Source organism: Neophocaena asiaeorientalis, unplaced genomic scaffold, assembly GCF_003031525.2.
Source record: "Neophocaena asiaeorientalis asiaeorientalis breed wild unplaced genomic scaffold, Neophocaena_asiaeorientalis_V1.1 scaffold152, whole genome shotgun sequence".
NCBI lineage: Eukaryota > Metazoa > Chordata > Mammalia > Artiodactyla > Phocoenidae > Neophocaena > Neophocaena asiaeorientalis.
The window spans coordinates 10,633,226-10,655,806 of NW_020185338.1; the positions used below are offsets into that span (position 1 = coordinate 10,633,226).

General features: G+C 35.6%; 1 protein-coding gene across 1 annotated transcript in view; it reads left to right on the forward strand.

Annotated features, from left to right (window-relative positions):
• CEP128 (centrosomal protein 128) overlaps window positions 1–22,581 on the forward strand; it is a 419,931-nt gene that overhangs the window by 31,694 nt on the left and 365,656 nt on the right. The window contains exons 4-7 of the mRNA XM_024736316.1: window positions 11,072–11,198; window positions 12,494–12,612; window positions 15,562–15,653; window positions 19,401–19,473. Coding sequence (XP_024592084.1) covers window positions 11,072–11,198; window positions 12,494–12,612; window positions 15,562–15,653; window positions 19,401–19,473 — 411 coding nt within the window. The remainder of the gene's footprint in view (window positions 1–11,071; window positions 11,199–12,493; window positions 12,613–15,561; window positions 15,654–19,400; window positions 19,474–22,581) is intronic.

Below are 22,581 nucleotides of genomic sequence, written 5' to 3' on the forward strand. Positions count from 1 at the left end.
TGCTTTCAATAATTTTTCTTTGTCTTTAATTTTTGCCAATTTGATTACTTTGTGTCTCGGCATGTTTCTCCTTGGGTTTATCCTGTATGGGACTCTCTGTGCTTCGTGGACTTGGGTGGCTATTTCCTTTCCCATGTTATGGAAGTTTATGACTATAATCTCTGCAAATATTTTCTCTGGTCCTCTCTCTCTCTCTCTCTCTCTCTCTCTTCTCCTTCTGGGACCCCTATGATGCAAATGTTGTTGCGTTTAATGTTGTCCCAGAGGTCTCTTAGACTGTCTTCATTTCTTTTCATTCTTTTTTTCTTTATTCTGTTCTGCAGCAGTGAATTCCACCATTCTGTCTTCCAGGTCACTTATCCGTTCTTCTGCCTCAGTTATTCTGCTATTGATTCCTTCTAGTGTAGTTTTCATTTCAGTTATTGTATTGTTCATCTCTGTTTGTTCTTTAATTTTTCTAGGTCTTTGTTAAACATTTTTTGCATCTTCTTGATCTTTGCCTCCATTCTTTTTCCGAGGTCCTGGATCATCTTCACTGTCATTATTCTGAATTCTTTTTCTGTAAGGTTGCCTATCTCCACTTCATTTAGTTGTTTTTCTGGGGTTTTATCTTGTTCCTTCATCTGTTACATAGCCCTCTTGGTTTTAATCTTGTCTATCTTTCTGTGAATGTTCCACAGGTTTTTGTTCCACAGGCTGCAGGATTGTAGTTCTTCTTGCTTCTGCTGTCTGCTCTCTGGTGGATGAGGGTATCTCAAGAACTTTTATTTTTAACTTAGATTTTATAAATGATACTAATGCTAAACCTTAGGAAATGGATACAAGTGATACACAGTTTACCTTTGAACAACATGGGATTTGGAGCTCTGGCCTTCCACACAGTTGAAAATTTGTGTATAACTTATAGTTGGCCCTTGGTATCTGAGGTTCCTCCCTCTCTGCAGTTCCTCTGTATCTGTGATTCTGTGTTCATGGATTCAACGAACCTTGGATCATGTAGTACTGTGGTATTTACTACTGAAAAACATCCTCAGGTGAACAGTGCAGTTCAAACCCGTGTTGTTCAAGGGTCAACTGTGTATGAACTCACATATTTATTTTATGGAGCTTCAGTTTTGTGAACATAATTCGCCAGTGAGTGAGGAGCTATGTAAATATTCAGTGCAGTGCTTTCCTCCTGAGACGATCTGCCCTAACAAGAGAATTGTGAGAATTGTTCCTGTTGGTTTTGTAAGGGTCAGGAGTCGTGATGAGTCACTTTTTTGACTACCTTTTCTTGAAATGTACATAATTTCACTGTTGTTTTCTTGAATCTTTATTCCAACTCTAAATTTATTTATTTGCTTATAATATGTGAAGGCCTCTCTCTGTGAGGAGTTGAGCAGTGTTAGAGGATCAGCAATGGGGTGTGTGGTGTTTCATAGAGAAGTAGCATCTACCTTTTCATATTCTCTTTGGGAATATCTTCATAAGCTTAGTTTACAGGTACCTTTTTGTTTTTTGTGTGGTAACTCATTTAATTCTCTCAACAGTCCTATTAGGTAGATACTATTATTATCCTCATTTACAAGATAAAAATACTAAGGCACAGAATGGGTACTAGCTTGCCCACAGTCTCACAGTTAGTCAGTGACAGAGCCAAGGATAGGATATTATCCTAAAACCCAGCATCAGGATTCATTCACATCATTGAGTTGTGCTTGCTCACATTTTAATGATGATATGAATTTAATTTTTCTGAAAATTGGAATTTTGGATTCAAAGTTTTGAAGGGTTATATAATTTACATTTATAAACTAGATTCTGGAGATTATCTTAACTGATTGAAAAACCAAAGCCCATTGTCACACAAGTCATTAATGTTACAGCTGGTGCAATGTCCAGAATGAGAGTTAGATGGAACAAATACAGAAACAGAATGGGAAATAATCTGATGCTGAGCTAGGACTGGCATTGAAGGCTTGCCAAAGTTGGCTGTTCTAGCTGCCACTTAAGGCAGTGTGGTGGATTCTGCAGGTTGCCTACACCAGCACTGGTTTCCCCCTTCTTCCTAAGTAACAACCACTGATTTTTTTTTTTTTACAAGCCTTTCTTGTAGCCAGCCCAACCAATCAGCCATATTAAGTTGGATAGTATGACTTAGGATCTTTTGGTCTTAATGAACTTCATGACCTTAAGTAAGTGTCATCCTGTATTATTTCTCATGTTGTAAATTTCTTGGGAGGTCTGAGAACATTTGGTCCAAAGAGGACCTGTGCGGTTGGTTTTATATGGGAATATTTGGAACATATACTCCTGTGTTAAATAGTGCAACTGATTAGCTTAATGTTTAGAACATATCTAGAGCTGTGTGTTCCTATTCATGAGAGAACAGGTCTGTTTTTATGTTAATGCCATAAAAATGGAATGCCTCAAGAAAGAATATTCAACATAAAAAGTTAATACCTTCTGCAGTGGAAATTTGGACTGCAGCTGATGAGGCTAAAGTAGTTAATATTTGGTATAAAAGAAAGATACAGTTCTTTTGATTCAAATCAGCAGATTCATTAAGTACATTTTTAAGGTAAAGAGTGGTTAAAATATAGTAAAATCAAATTAGAGCTTAGAGACTTGCATTAATAGGTAATTTTTCTTCTAATTAAGTACTCTGATTAAAATTTCCCTTTGGGAGTAATAGGACGTTACCATCTGGCATATATGAACTTTGGAAGAATTTGAATGTTAAAAAACAAAGTCCAGGGTTTTTCTTCTTTTCAATGGATTTCAGTTGTCAGATATACATAGTGACAGCCCAGAAGCTTAATGTTAATGGTTTGGAGCCAGGCACAAGCCACTTGTAATATCCCAGAGCTGAAGGTATCCATCCCTTTCTCTCAGGCTGAGTTCTACTAATTGTCCTAAAGGTGAGAACTGTTCCATCTTTTAACAACTTCAGTGCTAAGTAGTGAGAATGTATGGGTAAGAAATTATAATGGAACAACTGAATTCTGTTAGGAACTTTTTTTGTAAATATATTTCAGATCTTAGGAATTAGGTTCTTAGAGTCTTATGTTTAAATTTTTATTGCCAAGTTTCTCATGAAACTACTAGACAGGAGAATAATTTTTACAAAATTTTGCTTTGAGGCTAGTGGAAAAATGTAGACTTTGGAGTCAGACTTAAAATTGAATCCTGATTTTTTTCCACTAGAAACCATTTCAGTGATTTTGGGCAAGTTATTAAACCTTTCTGAACTTGAATTTAATCATCTGAAAAATGAACATAATTATATATGCCTTATTATAACTAACATTTATTGAAGTAGTCACGCTGTTTTAGACACTTGCTAAACATTTATGTTCTTGTTACTTCTTTAATTCATCCAGTAATCCCTATCTTCAAGTATTTGCTATGTTCTTAATATAGATTAAGTACTTGGTACATTATAGACACTAAGTACTTGGTACATTATAGGCACTGAGTATTCTTCCTTTCCTTTCCTTGAGTTCACTGGGCCTAACTTCAGTTTCTTTTGTGTATTATTGTGACTATAAACAACATAATATGTTGTAACGTTCACAGTGATAGGTGTATCTGATTGTTTTGACTTCAAAGTATATGCCAAATTAGGCAGCATACATAATGCTGCTTTTTCCCCCTTATGTTCATGATTATATTGTCTGTCCACCCAAAATACAATAATGTACTATTAAGAGCACATTCCATTTTCCATGCATGCTCTTTTTTTTTTTTAAAAAATAATTTATTTATTTGGCTGCACCGGGTCTTAGTTGAGGCATGCAGGATCTTTAGTTATGGCATGCTAACTCTTAGTTGCAGCATGTGGGATCTAGTTCCCTGACTAGGGATCGAACCCAGCCCCCCTGCATTGGGAGCTCAGAGTGTTAGCCACTGGGCCACCAGGGAAGCCCCCATGTATGCTCATTTAATAACATTCAGAATATTATATGGAAATACTTTAAAAAATTTTAAAAATTGTTAGAATATGTATGCTATGTGGGCTTTGAATATATGAGATCTCATTTAAAAATAAAATAGTTACATAAACAAATATGATGTATCATTTGAAAGGGAATTTCTAAATTTCAGAACTATTAGTATAGACTTATATTTCCATAAATCAGCCTATGGAGAGAGGTTAGGGATAGCAGTCAGAGCTAATGATCTTTCTGGTAAATAAAAAATAAGATAGCAGCAACCATTTAAAAAATACATTTCAGCAACAGATGGTGGGACCAGAAAAGTATGCAAACCATAAATTTGCACTCTGATTTTATAAAACTCCCCTCCTCCACCTCTTCTACCTCCTTTTTTGTCCTCCTCCTTCTCTTTGTTCTAGTTTTAATAGACTGTAAGGAACCAAAATAGAGCTGATAAAATTAGCTCTACAACCAATCTATTTTGCAGTGTATTGCCAGATCAAGCTTGGCATTCTGTGGAGAAACAGGCAGTGAAGGAAAGTCAAGCAGAAAGCACTTAATCAACGTGCCTACGGTTGACATTATTACCCAGGACAAACTTTTTAAAATGACCTCTTTTCTGCCTCTACTCTTGCCCTGGATTTTGCCAAGTTGACCCCTAAGATTTGTAAATCAAAGTACTTTAATTTTTTTTTTTGTTTCTAATGTCAACATTATAGGTATATCTAAACTTACTACACAAACTGTCTCCATAGTTACCAGTGCTATATACATTGTGAATGTTTGCTAAATACTGAATCTTTACTGTCAGGTGAAAACAAAACTAAATGGTTAGATGAAATATTCAGATGTTTCCAATTTCTGCTCAACTATGCAGCTAAGTGAATGCAGTTACCTATACTTTGCATGCATTTCTGTATAATCTGTGTTATGTTAGGGGATATATTTTCTTAGTATGAAAATAAGGGATACTTTGGAGTAAGAAAGTATCTGGAGAAACTAAATAGGATCTTTAATGTTTTCAGAATTTAAGCTGACTTTGAATTGCAGCATTTAGAATTTTTATCAAGGTTTTTTTTTTTAAAGTTGTGTTTTTCATTTGTATGTAAGTTAATTATTTGAATATTTGATAGCTACTATATTTATGTGTGAGTAATCATTGTTCCTACTTTATTTTTATTATGGTCTCTTTGTGGAAGTAATGGTAGATATCTTTTAAGAATTTCCTAGTGACTAGTTTTAGTGTGATATATTTTTCTCTTTCTCACAGTGAGCTTAGTCAAGGATGTGATTAGTTTTGTTGAGAATGTGAATACGTGAGATACACTGTTTATTAGTATCAGTAACTGTAAATTGACCAACGAAGTTTACCCATGTGGTTCTTTGCCTTTTTTCATCTCGTCTTATTGAAGTCAAATTTTACTGAATATGATTTATTTCTTAGGCATTTTTGATAGTGTGTGTGAAGTTGGTGCCTAGTTTCTTAGTTGTTTACAGTTGCTTGTAACCTTACCTTCCCAGAAACTGGTCAAGAAGCTTGCTATTAATGAATTTTGGAAAGTCAATATTTTTTTACTTAAACAAACAAACCAGAGTTCTGGTCCCAGGCGAGGTGGAGTTTAGCATACTCTTCCACTGAATACAGCTATAAAACCTCTCCGAATGCTGAAAAGTAAAGACAGTTGGTCCTTGTTGCATGGTTTCGATGTGCATGAATTTCATTACCCCTATTTGGTCAAATAACACCAGTCCCCAAACAACACAATTCACATTTCAGCTAACACAACAGTATATTAACGATGAGTAACTGCAAAAAGGACAAACTTTACTGCTGGCTTTTCAGTCCACACATTATTGTATAAATAACAAATTGCTGCTTTTGAAGTCTGTTGCTGATGGGTCGCAGACAGTGAAAATTATAGTTGTGATACCTCCTTGCCTCCCAATGATAAACCTGCATGCTATTTTACGAGAATAAATAATAATAATAATAATAAAGGAATTGGTCAAAAAGGTGAAAGTGTGGCAAGGAAATGAAAAGTGATAATGCTGGAATGAAATTTGAATTGTATTATGGAGGAGTTAGATGTGGGGTTAAAAAGAAATAGCTGATAGTGAGAATATTGATATTTTTGCTGTTTAAGAGCCTGTAGATATACAACTAGAAGAATTCAGTGAAGTCATTTTTAGGGAATGCCATTCTTCTAGAGAGCTTCTCCAGATTAAAACATCCCATTTCTTCATTTACTTTTGCTCTTATATTCATTGTGTGTAGTCATCACAGTAAAAACTACCATTTACTCAACAAACTAATCTTCCCTAGGCATTGCTCTAATTATTTTACATACATTATCTTATTTCATCCTCAAAATAAAATATTAGGGTGTGAAATATGTCAACAGGAACAGAAACAAAAGGAGTAGAACTGAGGAAAGTACTGCTAGGCTTTCCTCTGGTCCTTGTGAATCATGATGTTTTTAATGATCACACTTCTTATATGGAGGACCCATTGCTGCCTAGATGATCTCTTTTCATAGATTTGGTGTGCAGTATAGTCAGTTTTTCAGAGTTGTATGTGTTTTTCGATTCTCTAAGCTTGACTTATATTTTGTCTCAAATCAGACTTTCAAATAGAGATGTCACAGGGCTTTCAGAGATCTCTATGAGGATTTTAAAATTTGGTAAGTTAATGTTAATCTAAAAGCTTATACGGTTTAAAATTTTTTAAATTTATTTACTAGTTTCCAAAATAATGAGTTATTTCCCTAACATTCTCTGCTGGTGACCAGTGACTATTTTTTTCTCCTTGAGTATCATTAACTCACAAATTTATTCATATTTGAACTGCTTTATTCCATTGTAGTTAATATTTTTATCGATGCCCAAATTATTTCATCTTTGGCTATAGAGAGATTTCCCACTTGACTTCTGTGTTTAAAAGCATGTCTTAACAATTTGGATAAACTACCTTGCAAACAAGTATTGCCATTCAATTTCAGTGCCCCAGTTTTATTTTTATTCTTACTGGTACATTATAGTAATGCTTCATTTGTTTTAGTCTAATGTCAAATGAACAGAGATAAAAGAATAGACCTAATATGTAAATGGTACATTTATATCAAGTTGAGGTGAAAATATGTCATAACATGTTCCATGATGCTGGTTTTGCGGTAGTTTATATAGGGGAAAGTGGGGGAAATGGAATCAACACTTGGTATGTGGTGAGGTATTCATGATAAACTTTTAGAATCTGCACCATGGCAGTCAGTACCACAGTCTGTGTGGAACACTGATTTAGTTTCAGCAAAATAGCATTATCCATCATAGTATTATAAATTAATATTAAATTGAATTTTATTAGTGTTGTTTTGTTTTTATGAAATTTCGAGTTTGGTTTGCTTTTGCACCTAATTAGAAGTTATAATCCTAAAGAGTTTAAAACAAATTTTATCTTTTGGTTTTTGTATTTTAGGAGTTATCAAATTGGTTTTGTACATCATGAATGGATTTTGTGCCGTGTCTGTTGTATTATTGCTACTTTAAGTGTAGGTTCTAATTTTATTACATGTTTAGTTTTGTATCTTAGGTGGAGGATCTGTTTTTGCCATGATGTTTGTAGGAGTGATTAAAAGAAATCTTCATCTCACTCATTTACCTTTTACAGTTCATTTTTTTGGTCTTTATGTATTAGCCTGTTCATCTGTTCAATGGCTTATGATACATCTTTTGAGAGTTTTAAAATGAGGTTGCCAAATAGTTTGTCTAACTTTTTATCTTATTTCTGAAATGATCAATTTTCTAACATCTGTTATTCCTCCTAGATTTTGGGGGTAATGTATCATTTCTGTTGTTCTGCAATATTTTCCCATATGTTCCCTGGTGAGTTGTTTGTTGTTGTTAGCAGTGATATTGTGTGTGTGCATGTGTGTGTGAAAATTCATCTTCTTAATCAGCTTTTAGTTACAGCTCAGGATTTGTTAGCAAATAAGCCCACATGAAAAGGATGCTGGCAAGTTCTGCTTCTGGCATTGGTAGATAAGATTATTTTGGATCAACTCTCCCATTCAGATCAACTGGAAAGGCAAAAAAATTGTAAAAAATAATATTATGAAACCATCAGAGAACTACCAAGGCAGTGAGGAATGTTATAGTCAAGATCTGGCAAAAATAGAAGTCCAGAAGGAAGAGTCCTACATTTGGGACTCTTTCTCTGTCAAGGCAGTAGCTGATTTCAAAAGAGGTGGCTTAGAAGCAGGTAAGATTAGAACTATCTGTAGACTCAAAGAGGCTAGAGAGACCAAAATTGGAGTTCAGGAACCCTCCAGCTTTTGATTGAGACCCCAAAGAGTGATAGCCTAGGAAAAATGGTGAATTGAAAATCAGAGCAGTGATAAATTGAAAATTGACCAGTGCTGATGGGGACAGAAGCCCAGCTTTGAATCATCTCAGTTCTAATGAATTAAGCTACATTGGGTTTCCTAGTGACCCTAGCCTGACTTCCTGATAGAAGCAAACCCAAATCCCTTCTGAAGGAAGACGTCATCATCCAGAGCTTTAAATAGCTCTACAGTTTTCATATACAATGTCTATCACATGATAAAAAAATACTCAGGCATAAGAAAATACAAGAGTTGACTGAAAACCAAGGGAAAAAACAGACAAGAGAAACAAGTAGGAGATTATAAAATAACTATGATTAACCTGTTCAAGAAATTAAAAGATTGAGGGCTTCCCTGGTGGCGCAGTGGTTGAGAGTCTGCCTGCCGATGCAGGGGATATGGGTTCATGCCCCGGTCCGGGAAGATCCCACATGCCGTGGAGTGGCTGGGCCCGTGAGCCATGGCCGCTGAGCCTGCACGTCTGGAGCCTGTGCTCCGCAATGGGAGAGGCCACAACAGTGAGAGGCCCACGTACCGCAAAAAAAAAAAAAAAAAAAAAAGAAATTAAAAGATTGAGAATTTTGACAATTGAAAACTCTAAAAAAAACCAAACAAAAAAGACAAAAAATGAAAATTACAGAAACTGAAAAATATAACTAAGATAAACAAACAAATAAATTAGAAAAAACCATCAACAGATGGATTAAGTAACAGGTTGTGTACAGTTAAAGAGAGAATTAATAGATTGAGAGATAGATCAGCATAATATATCCAAAAAGAAGAATGGAGGAATGGATGAACAATACAGAAAAGAGCATAAATGACCCATGGGATTTGGTAGAAAAGATAAAACTTAAATCCAACTGGATTTCCAGGAGAGGAAAGAAAGAATGAGGCAGAAAGAATGAAGAGATGTGGCTGAAAATTTACAATACATGAAAGAGATTAAGCTACAGATTCCATGATCTCTGTGGGTCAGAAATGGGATAACTACAAGTAAAGCTGTACATAGTCATATCATTGTAAAACCATTGACACTCAAAGTCAAAGAGAAAATCTTAAAAAGAGCCAGAGCTGTAAGGGGCAAATTACCTTCAAAAAGAAGCAATAATTAGAAATGTCAGCTGACTTTACTTCCAAAGGGATAATCAACTTTACTTCAATTAAAAAAAAAAAACTATGATAAAGGATACTGACATCAGGCTTAGCTTGAAAGATGCAAATAATAAACACAGGAAAAGTTAGTAGAGCTGGTTCTGTCACTAACTTATGTGATCTAAAGTCATTTTACCTTTCTAGTCCTTTTTTAATGTTACAGTTTGGATTTGAACTTTTTAATTTTAACATTGTACAATTTTATTCTGACTCTTTGTCATAGATTACTGATATGCTATTTTGTGTTCACTGTGTAAGACCTCTTGACTACTTACATGTTAAACATAGTTTTTTATTTTACTTGTGTATAAATTACTCTCCAGGTAGACCTTAGTTCTCCCAGGCCTCATCTGTATGTTTCCTGGATTGATAGTCTAGGTCCTACAGCTGGTGAACACTCAGGCAGGATGGTATTGCACAAATGCCAGTTTAGAGAAGCAGGGAACAGAGGGTATGGAAATATTAGCTTTTTCTTTCTTTCTTTTTTTTTTTTCCAGAAATGAGAGTGGTAATAGAGATAAATTGTTGAAATTCTAACTCTGCTTCTTTTAATTCAGCCTATTTTAACCTTGGTTCTCCAGAACAGCTAAGTCCAAACAACCAAAGTGAAAAAGGATTTGCTCATTTGTGACTCATATTGTTTCAGCTGTGCTCTTCCTTCAGTTGAAGTTACTTTCTTTCTGCACAGTTCCCCAAGGAAACCAACTTATTTCCTCCATCAGTGGTGTTCTACCTTTTAATTCTGGCTGAATTTAGGAAGCCCTCTCAAATCAATTGTTTTGTTTTGACATTCTCTTTAAAGAGTTATAGATGACTTGTTTTCTGGATCCATACATTATTTTTATTAATATTATTTTTTATTCATCCTTGGCTAAAATGTCTAGACCAGAAGTTGCTCAGCAATTCAGGGTATGTGGATTTTCCTAAGTTTTACTCTTTGTTCCTTTGGGTTTTTGTTGAATCCTCTTTTCAGGTCAATAGTTCTGTACAGCTCTGGATTATATTCTCAGTATTAAGCGTGATTTTATTTATTGTAGCCCTTTAGGTCTTAAAAGATGTTGTCTTATATTCCCTGCTGGCTAACTCCCTAATAACTTGAAGAGAGCATTTGGACAACTGTGATCCTAGTTTGTACTAACAGTCCAACATCTGACCACATGGTTTTCCGGGATTTGAAATCTTTGAATGAATGAGAGGTACTCTGCTACAGAATTGGGCAGTGCACTTTTTTTTCAAAGCAGAAGTCACTGTGACAGCTGTTCATTTTTCTGTTTATTATAGATCTGAGGTTTCTGAAGGAATGTTTAGAAGGGAGGAAGGCTTTCTCTTTTTCAGATGTGTTGGCCTTCTTATGTTTCTAAGCATGGGCACATCAATCTGATGGTAATAGAAAGATGGAATAGGTAGTGACAGATGCTATTTAAAACCAGATGTTAGAACTGGGTCTTAAAATATTTTTGTTTACTATTTTTATATGTCTATTAATATAACTTAGTTCAAATTTTTCTCTGATATAAATTCTCTTTGGGAACCCAGATAGTTCATGAATAGCTTTAAAATCTCTAGGCTTATTTGTATCTGGACGTTTTTTAAACTTCATTGTATCCTTTAATTTAGTTAAAAGAAAGCTTGGAGCAATCAATAGGCCAACTGCGGAGTCAACGGTTATTGAGAAACTCAGGAGGGAGAAGTATTTCTGTTACAAGTCTGAGTACAAGTGACCTCGATGGTGGCACTGTGACAGGTAAACTCTTCAGATGTTCTGAAAACCTTTTCTTTGTTTTAAAAATATTCCTGAAGTACATATTGGATACATGTAGTATTTAGACAAATATAACCCATACATAAAGTCATACAAATAAGGTGTTAGAAGATGCAGTCAGGGTTTTAGAGTGAATACTTTGAAGTATGTTCAATGGGACTTTGATATTCTGAGTCTGTTACTTTTTTCTTCTCAGGCTCTGTAGACCATGTAGAGCTTAACCTGACAGAACCTTATTTAATTGTCTGCCTCCAGTCAAAACACACACACAAATAGGATTTACTGGGTGGTGTACTTTCTGGATTAGAAGTCTTGTCCTAGGTTCATAGTTTTTCAAAAGTCTCATCATGAAATATCCTGTGACACTTGTTAATAAAGGGGAATTTTATCCTTGGTGTGCAGCTCGATTTCAATGGCTACATAAAAGGTGATAACACTTAGTTTGCATATAATTATACTTTCGTACAGCACTGAGGTTCATGTTTGAATAGAAGAGACTTAGAAAAGTCTGCAGTGAAGAGAGGCGATTTAGACAGAGTGAACATTAGTAGCTTGTGTTGTTAATATCATTATTGGTCATGATAATAATGATTAAAAATCACAATCAGCTATATTTCTTTATGTAGTTTAGTTTATACTGATTTTTTATTTATTTATTTTTTTGCGGTACGCGGGCCTCTCACTGTTGTGGCCTCCCCCGTTGTGGAGCACAGACTCCGTAAGCGCAGGCTCAGCGGCCATGGCTCACGGGCCCAGCCGCTCAGCGGCATGTGGGATCCTCCCGGACCGGGGCGCGAACCCGTGTCCTCTGCATCGGCAGGTGGACTCTGAACCACTGTGCCACCAGGGAAGCCCTATACTGATTTTTAAACACCACTCAGATTTTAGATAATTTGTTATTTGAAAAATTCTGTTTTATTAGTATTATTTTAGGGAGTCATAAAAGTTATTTTTTTTTTAGCAACTTACTATTTTTATGTAAGAGAAAATACTATATTGCTTCTTTGAAAAGTACAGCCAATTAGAATTTTTGATGTGTTCTAGTTCCAGGTTATTTCAATTGTTCATTTTATCTGCTTTAAGAGCAAGATAAGTGCCAATTTTGTGGAATTTTATGGCCACAGCAAGATATTTGTTTGTGATTGTCTGTGGGAAATAATCCAGGTTGAGGGCACATGTATATATCCATGTCTGCTGTGTATTTCCTGAGTAAAATTTTAGATCGTTTCTTCTCATGTGGTGTTTTTAATCCTTTCCCTTTTCTTTCTTCTGTAAAGAGAGCCACCGTTTTCCACCTACCTCACCTCTGAAGGACTATGGGGATCAACAGGGTATTAAACGAAATAGGTCCAGAACTGGTGTCCGATTTGTTCGGGAGACTGATGACGTGGGCCAGGTATTTTGTACCCATTCTGTAGTCTGGTTCCTTGCATTTCTATTTAAATCACTAACACTTGAATTTTATGGCTGTATTTTAACTAAGAGTTTGATCATCACTAACTTTGTAATGATTTTTTTTTTAAACCAAGTAAAGTATTTTATTTTCAATGTGTTGATCATCATCATACATTTATTTTGAATTTTGTTATGGAGGATTATATTTTGTAGAACATTTAAAAGTGAGTTTAGCTGGACATGTTTTGTTTCCTTGCTCAGATGGCTTGCTCTTTTCCAAGCTCTGCTAAGTCAGCTAGTTTCTATTTTTCTAAGTTTAGTTTAGTATGAATAAGTTAGTCTTTGTGTGGTTAACCTATTGATTTTTCCATTAGTGTTTTTCTGATTGCTGAATCATTGATGGAGCCATTTTGTATTAAGCAGGAATTCTAGGCTTTTTCTATGTATTCACTAAAGATTTTGAAGGTATTAGTTCTATAGCTATATTTCTTTTTCTGCTTCTTTAAACTTCTATGCAAGAGCTGAAAAAAATTTTTTTTGTTATTGTGTTGGGTAGCTAAATTAATTAGATAAGGACTAGGAGATGTTGCTGACTTAGATATCTTTGTTTTGGTAGTTTTAAGATTGAGGAGTCAGAGTTTGTTAGGATACTCATCTATAGCTTTCCCTTATTATAACATAAGATAAAGAGATAACAGAACCAAGTGCATTAGAAGATGCCTTGTAGAAACTTTTCCTTGACAGTGTTATTTTTTGGTAGGTGCAACTTGCTAGTGTGGATTATGTGATAAAACCTAGAGCAGAGAACAATATCCTAATATTACTTACTCTTTCATTTTATTTATTTAGTGCCTTTGTCCTGGGACAGTGCTTGGGCTTGGAAACAGTGATGAGCAAAAACCTTGCCTTTTCACAGAGCTTACAATTTAGAGGGGGAGCTAGATACTAATCAAAAAGTATGTAAATACACCCATAATTATGAGCCGAGATGCATGCTCTAATGGAAGGAAGCATAGGGCTATTGGAGTGTTTATAGAGGGACCTGCCGCAGTTAGGGAAGGCTTCCCAAAGAAAGGCTGATTGAGCTGAGATCCGAAAGTTGAGTAAGAGTCATTTGAGGTAAAACAAACACCTTGGCAGGAAGGAAGATAGCACCTATGAGTAATTTAAAGAAGGCCATGTGGCTAAAGAAGTGTGAAACCCTGAGACCATGCACAGCCACGTAAGAGGGTGACAATTACTTTGAAAAGATCACTCTGGCTCTAGTGTAGAAAATGGAGTCAGTGGGGTAAACCAATTAGAAGGATATTGCTGTGTTCTGGGTGTGAGCTGATGGCCACTTGGACTAGGATAAATGGAGTTGGAGAGAAAGTGGTAGATTTAAAAACTATTTGGTGGATAAAATGAAAGGTCTTGAAGATCAGATGACCATTTGGGGAGGGTGGGAATGAGTGAAAAGGCGGTATCAAAGATGAGTCCTAGGATTCTGCTTTGCAAAACTGGAAAATCATCACAGCAAAACCTAAGTGAATGGTCTGTTGTTCATCTGCTGTATTACCTGCACTCCTTTCTTTTTAATTGTTCTTCCTTGTTTTAGTCCATTTCTTATGATGACCTTTAGCTCCATATGACTGTGTACTTTCTTAATGCCCCAGTGCAGCATTTGTGGTTTTGTTTACATATCTGTCTCCCATGACACTTGTTTCCCAGCACAGTTGCTGGCACTGGTTAGTTGCACAATGTGAATTTGTTGAAATGAATCAATTTTTTATTTCTGCAAGTCTGTATAACTTAGTTTTTTATTATAAATTATAGCCTACACATACATGTATAGCATATATATTTACCATTAAAAGTACAACAATATGAAAAATCCATGTAACTACCACCCAGGCCAAGAAATAGAGGTTTATAATACACCCCAAACCTCTTTTACACTCCTCCTTTCCCCAAGGGCTATCAACGATTTTGACTTCTATGTTAATCATTCTCTTGATTTTTAAAATATTTTTACTGCTTATATCTTGCTTAGTATTGCCTGTGTTAAACTTTATATAGATGGAATAATGCAGTGTAACTTTTTTTGTAACTTTCCTTTTCCATTTAATGTTTTGTTTTTGGAGTGTAGGTAGGTTTGATCATTTCATTTTCACTGCTGTGTGATACTCCACTGGAGGAATATATTGCAGTTTATCTCCATTTCATTCTTAATGGACTTTGGTTTGTTTTTAGTGTTCTCATCATGAACAGTGCTGCTCCATACATTCTTTTTTTTTTTTTTGGCGGTACGCAGGCCTCTCACTGTTGTGGCCTCTCCCGTTGCGGAGCACAGGCTCCAGACGCGCAGGCTCAGCGGCCATGGCTCGCGGGCCCAGCTGCTCCGCGGCATGTGGGATCTTCCCGGACCGGGGCATGAACCCGTGTCCCCTGTGTCGGCAGGCGGACTCTCAACCACTGCTCCACCAGGGAAGCCCTGCTCCATACATTCTTGTTCATGGTTCCTCATGCATGTGGGCAAGGGTTTCTTGGCAGCATGGGTTGGCATGCTGAGGCATGTGGTCTAGTTGAATAAAGTTCCGTAACACAGCCATGCTCATTTGATTATGGCTACTTTTGTGCTATAATGGCAGAGTTGAGTAATTATGACACAGGCCATAGAACCTGAAAGCCTGAAATATATGCTGTTGTACTGTTTACAGAAAAAGTTTCCAGACCTCTTTTCAAGAGTATCTATAAAGAGTGAAATAGTGCACTATAGAGGATGTAATGGTCAATGTTACATATAGTTTTAAAAACTTTTCTTTGAGAGAAAAAAATTTATTAGGTCTTGATAACATTATAAAATACGGGTATTATTGCAAAGAGCAAGTTCTTATTCTTACCGTCAGTGAATCTTTATGGAAGAATTCAACAGAATCCTAAATGGATAACTTTATTTTGCTTTTATTAGTTTCATGCTTTTCATCAGTCCCTCCGAGACCTCAGCAGTGAACAAGTTCGCCTTGGAGATGATTTCAACCGGGAACTTGCCAGAAGAAGCCGGTAAAAGCTGAATATGATTTTTGTTGAGGGGTGAATTATTAGAAGAATAAAATAGGTTCTATAATTGACATGTTTATATGAATTTCCAAAAAAAGTGCTATGTTTTTATACTAGTATTTTAAAGTATATTCATAGAACAGTTCAAAACCCTTTGAATTTACAATGTATCATGACTCAGTGTTAGACAAATTAATTTCATATTTTTAAGAACATTTTATTTCATGCTGACATTATGGAGAGATATGTTGCAAGACCTTAGTAAAGAGGTAGATTTGCAAATACATTGGAGAGAGAGACCCATTGATTGACACTGGAGCAAATAGAAGCATAATGTGGAATTTGTCAGTGGATATGAGCCATTGTAGAATCTGACATTTTATCTTTCAGTTGAAATCTTCAAAAGCTAGTTGTTTATGTCTGCCCAGTTTTTGCAATTTTGTCAATTCTGGGTATTCCCTAAGAGGTATCACTTTATTTAAGATTTCTTCACTGTCTTCATTTTCATCATCAGTGGTGACAGGTGACTTTCATTTAGAGACCATATTTTTCACGGAATAAACATTTATACCATCTCAAAAGTCATAATCTATATACAGCAATGATTAGAGAACAAAAAAGGTGAATTGAAATTCGTTCACTTGCTAGGTTCACTTGCTAACTCGTACTCGAGCTAATGAAATCATTCCACATGACAGTTTTGTGTTGCTATAGCAAAAAGAGTCAAAGCTGTAAATGTTAAATCTGAATATCAACTATAGTCTGCATAACTTATCTGCTTCTGTATGAGGAAGGCAGGAAATTTAGTAATAAGAATAAAAGACCTTGCTGTTACCATTATTACTACTACCACCAGTAAATATTATTGAACACTTATTTCATGTCAGGTAGAATTAGGTTTAATTCTCACAACAGTTCTAATGAAGTGGTAATTATTATTTTCCCCATTTTTTTTTTTGTTGTGGAAACGGCACAGAGAGATGAAGTAACTCAGCTTGTTGGAGATCAAAGGAGGGATGTGGTGGAGTCAGAATTCAAATCTAGGCAGTAAGGCTCCAGAGTGTCTGCTTTTTACCACTTATAGTACACTGTGGTTCAAGATCATTTTCACATATAGCTGATATGAATAAGGCATTTAAATTCCTGAATTTTAAACTATATTATTGAGCTGTGTTATTAATCTTTTAAATGGCAAGGGTTAATTTAATACTTAGGTATTTATTTCTGACAAGTTGATAAACTCAACAGAATGGCATTAATATTCTAATACAGTATGTTCTTGGAATGGCTTTATTATGTAGCTTTTCCACATTTGAAGGAAGGGTATAAATTAAGCATTAGGAACACGAGTTTCAGGAAGTAGTTGTCCTGTAGGAAGATACAGGGCAAGTTGCAGGGATGGTTTAGTTGACTAGTTTAAATGGTCATTTGGACATGCAGTGGTGGACTGGGAATCTTCTGATCCATGGGCTGGTACCATCTGGTAATAGTTTGTGTGACCTAGGGGCATATGTAAGGCAGAAAAATTTTATTAGAGCCAAAATAAGAGTCAGTTTTCTTCTGAATCTTGGTGGCTTAACTTTGTGGATGAGGAAGATTTAGGATCCAGTTCTGCTTTACTTAGACCACAATTCTTAATTCATGTTTATAAAAATTCTGGGTAGGAAGTTGTTAGGTTTAACTTCCTACATGATTCAGAAAGGTTGATATTCTCATTTACTTACTAATTTTTAATTTTTTTCATGACATTTATTGTAAAAGGTACATAAATAATAAGAGTACACTTATTATTTATAATAATAAGTGTACTTATTATTATAAGTAAACTTTTAGAAAGCAAACTTTTAGAAAGGATTGTATAAAGTTAACTGAGAACTCACGTATTTTGGATGCCATATGAAAAATTGATTAGAGGAGGGCGAACTAGAAGACTGTTGCATTAGCATGAGAGATGATGGCTTGACCAGGTTTATGGTAAGGGAGAGATGAACAGGGATGTTTCAAGTTTTTATTTGAGAACAGAGAGCTAGGATTTGGCAATGGATTGGTTATGAGGGGTAAGAGAGAATAAACCAAGGATGACTCTCAGATTTCTGACTTGAGTAACTGAATAGATGGTAAATCCACTTCCTGAAATATGGAAGACTGGTGGGGGTAGGTGAGGCATAGAAATTAAGAGTTTGGCCTTGGATATGTTAGGTTTCAGATGCCAGTGAGACATCCAAGTGGGAATGTAAAATATGCAGCCAGATATTTACTCTGGAACTCAAAGGAGAAGTCTCCATTAGAGAGATAAATTTAAGTGTGGTAAGCATATAGAAGTGGTATTTGGAGCTATGGAAATGGATGATATCTAGAGAGAAACTGTAGGGAGAACATCAAGGACAGAGCTGAATGCCCAGGAGTTCCCATATTTAGAAGTCATATAAAAAGAGGAGCTGGCTTGAGAAGAAAGAGCTAGTGAGGTATGGGAAATCCAGCAGCACATGGAATCACAAAAGCCAAGAAAGAAGTACAAGTAAAGACTTTCTAAGAGATCTAAAGACTTAGAAAGTCGACCGTTTAAGGTAACTTCTTTCTGAGGAAATTACTAAGGGCATATGAGTCAAATAAAATGGCAACCAAGAAAAAGGAAGATATAGGTTATAAGAAATAGTAAAACTAACCCGAGACTTCAGTGAAAGTAATTTCCAGCATGATAGCCATATAGCAGGCCCAGAAAGTAATCACTGAATTCGAGCAGGGAGTAAGTGTCCTTTGAGAAGAATGTAGTCAAGAAGAATGGAGTAGATTCTTAGTAGATGATTGAGTAATAAGTGGGAGAAAAACATCAATGATGTGATAATAAGGCCCGTGTAAGGCCAAAAGGTAACGGAAAACTCTAGAAAAAAAAGAAAGCACAGGAAAGTTAGTGATCCAACTAGGAAGCTGACAAAAATGTGAGCATGATAGAATGTAAGCAAAAAGCATTAATTCTCTATGATGGAGTAATTCATAATGGGTATAAATGTATTAAGTTACACAGGTAACCAATAGAAGAACTGAAAATAGTAATAAATTTATCTGAAATTGAAGAGGAGTGTGAGTTAAATATTTCAAAACAGAGTTGAAAATATCTCGAGTTGAAAATGATGGAGGTAGCCCGCAAAAGAATTGAGAACGTATTAGTTGAGCATGGTTGCCAGCGGGGGTTGGAACCAGTAAGTGTGAGAGAGAAAGGGCTTTGCTTTTCTTTATACGTTTTCCTGTATGATTTGATTATTTATCATGTGTGTTATTAATTTGATGGGAAAAAGGTAATGGGAGATAAATGAGTGAGGACAGAGTTTGTATAGCACACTCAGATGTAATTTGATTACGAATTCCTGGAGAGGATGTGAGATCAAGAGTTTTGTCCTCCTTACCTCTTTCATTCTTCTTAATTTAAAATGGGAGATATTTCAGTGTGTTTGTTTATTCAAGGTGATCTAGTATAGCATTGTTTCTCAAAGTGTAGTCCCCAGATTGTCAGTATCAGCATCACCTAGGAATCTGTAGGGATGTACGTTCTTGGGCTCCATTGCATATCTACTGATAGATACTGTGTTTGTAACAAGTCCTCCAGGTGTTTCATAGGTTTGCTAACGTCTAAGAACCACTGCAGCAGAGTATTATGTAATAACATATTATGATGTTGTAAATTTCATGAATTATGTATATTTTCTCAAATAGCCAACTTAAAAAAATACTCTTTTTTTGTTATGTGCCTAGGTCCGATGCTGAAACAAAAAGGGCTTTGGAAGAACTGACTGAAAAACTTAATGAAACCCAAAAACAACAAGTGGTGAGAACTCTTTATTTATAGAAAGTTTTATTTCATACACAGGTGGTAGAGTGATTGAGCTGGTCGTAATCACAGTGAAGTTTACTAGATTTTAACTTTTTGGGCAGTATATGCATTTTGTCTAAAAATATGTTCTTGCACCTCTTATAAAATATTCATGAATTTTAGGTATTTAAGTTTGAAATATTTATAGTGGTAGTATATTAGAGATAGAATTAATTTTTAGAGTTATGAATATTTGAAGGAGATTTAAAATTTTATTGATTCAGTGATATTGTGGTTTTTATTAAATGATATTTGAGATATACAGAATTTTTTGGTAGTGACTCTGTAGCACTCCCCATTAAGTATTTTCAGGTCATCTCACAGAATTGTGTAATCAGCATTGCTGCAAAGAGCTCCTTGCTCTCTGTTTTTTGTTTGACGTGGTGCTGATTGAAAAAAACCCCGAATTCTCGAGTTTTATTATCTCAAACTCAGATTGTTGACACTCATTTATTTATTTACTTTTTGCGGTACGCGGGCCTCTCACTGTTTGTATTTATTTACTTTTTGCGGTACGCGGGCCTCTCACTTTTTGCGGTACGCGGGCCTCTCACTGTTGCGGTACGCGGGCCAGGTCACTGTTGTGGCCTCTCCCGTTGCGGAGCAACAGGCTCCGGACGCGCAGACTCAGCGGCCATGGCTCACAGGCCCAGCCGCTCCGCGGCATGTGGGATCTTCCCGGACCGGGGCACGAACCCGTGTCCCCTGCATTGGCAGGCGGACTCTCAACCACTGCACCACCAGGGAAGCCCGACACTCATTATTAAGTGATTTCTTTTTATCAAATCACTATTCTTGATGGAATTAAAATAAAAAATGAAGTACATACATTGTCCATTTCTTTGCATCATCAGGTTGTTGTTTTTCTTTTTTTAGGAGAAAAATATCATTAGAAATTGTCACTAAACTGTTGCAAACTTATCCACTTCAGGAGCAATTGTATATTCATTCATTTACCACAAAAACGTTGTTTTTGTAAGGCAAGGGATAGTAGCAGAATTTTCTTAACTTGTTTTATTAAAATTGAGAGTTTCCTAATAAAAGCAGATAATTTTTCTCCAGTTGTAATTTTTCTCCAGATGTTACTGTGTTTACAGTTTCTTACATAGATGTGCTGAATTTATTTTGGAGTTTGAATTTATTGGCCACATATGCTAAGATATGGATATGCTCTATTTTTAAAGAGATCAACTTATTTTCTCTTATTTTTAATTTAAAAAGTTTGGAGGTACAATGTGCTTATAGAAAAGTACATGTATTATTATATAGCTTGATGAATTATTACAAGGTGAGCACACCCATGAAACCACCACCCAGATCTAGAAATAGAACATTGCCAGTGCACAAGAAGCCTCCTTATTCCCCCTCCCAACCACTAATTTCTCCTTTTCTGACCACTATTTTGACTTTTAAACCTATAGATTAATTTCACCTGTTTTGAACTTTTTATATAAATGGAACCATGTAGGGCATTTTTTGTGTGTCTGACTTCTTTTGCTGATCATAATTGTGATATTTCTGGGTGACGTGTCATGTACTTGCAGTTTGTTCATTTTTTATTGCTCCTTAGTATTGCATCGTACGGATATGCTGCAATATATTTTAACATTTTATGATAGGTATTTGAATTATTTCAAATTGTGGGCTATTACGCATAATGTACTGCTACCAATCTTATTGTTTTAGTGCACGTGTTTGCATTTCTGTTGGTATATAACATGGAGTGCAATTGTTAGGTGCCTTCCAATTTAGTAGATACTGATAAACAGGTGTTCAAAGTGGCTTCACTAATTTACACTCCTTAGCAGCATATGAGAAATTGTGTTACTTTTCAAAGACTTGGTATTATTAGTCTTTCATTAGTAGCCATTATGTTAGGTGCTCACAGTATCTCAGCATGGTTTTATTGGCATTTTCATGATTACTCATGATGCTCAAGGATGAGCTCATTGATGAGCATCTTTTCGTATGTTTGTCGGCTATTGGCTAGTTTCTTTTTTGAAATGCCAGTTTGCTTCTTTTGCCCACTTTTTTACTGGCTTGATTGTCTTTTTGTTATTGATTTGTGGGAGGTTTTTATATATTTAGTATACAAGCACTTTGTCAGTTATCCGTATTGCAAATATTGTGTCCTATTCTACAGCTGCTGCTTCTTATTTTTAAAACTCTCTTAATGGAACCTTTTGTTAAAATTTAATTTAGTTCATTTTCCATCTTTTCCCATGTCCCCTGTGTCGGCAGGCAGACTCTCAACCACTGCACCACCAGGGAAGCCCCATTTTTATGATTTTTAAAATTTGTTTCTCCATTCTTCATTTGGAATGTTTTCTTCTGACCTTTCATTTAGTCCCTTTCTTCAGCTGAATCAAATCTATTAAAACCACCCACTGATTTTTATTTTCACTTATTACAATTTCATTTCTAGAATTTTTATTTCTTTTCTTTTACTTCGTAGTTCTAATCCTCAATCTGTGTATCTGTGTCTCATAACTCCATCATCTGGATCTTCAATAGGTCTGTTTCTATTATGTCTTATTTTCCTGGGATTTTGATCACATTGTTTTTGCCTTCTGTTTACTTTTGATTGTCTAGTTATTTTTGATGACAGAAACTATTTCATTCTCTTCAAAGTAAACTTGCATAGAGAATTTGATAATTACTATGTATGAAAGGACATGTTTCCTTTTGGTTACAGATTAGATTAGGGGCCATAGCACTCATGAATTACCTTATCATTTATTGTTGAGATATTTCAGTGTTAAACTTTAGTGCCAGGTTTCAACTATTTCTGATTCATCCTTCCTGCTAGTGTATAGTCCTTCAGGATTCCAGCCCACAGGCTGGGTTGTGGGGATGGAGAAGTTTAACCAGGGACCTCCTTCCTGGGAAGGGCTCTCAACTTGTTTTTCCTCTTTAACCCTATGCATCTGTTGAAAAACTATTAAGCTTCTCAGTGTCTCTGCTGCCTTTTCTGAAATGGGCTGATATTTGAGAGAGAAAGGATAGGGTTTCTTTTTTCTCTTGCATCTTGGTCTCATATGTCTTTATCTCTTTAGCTTTCCA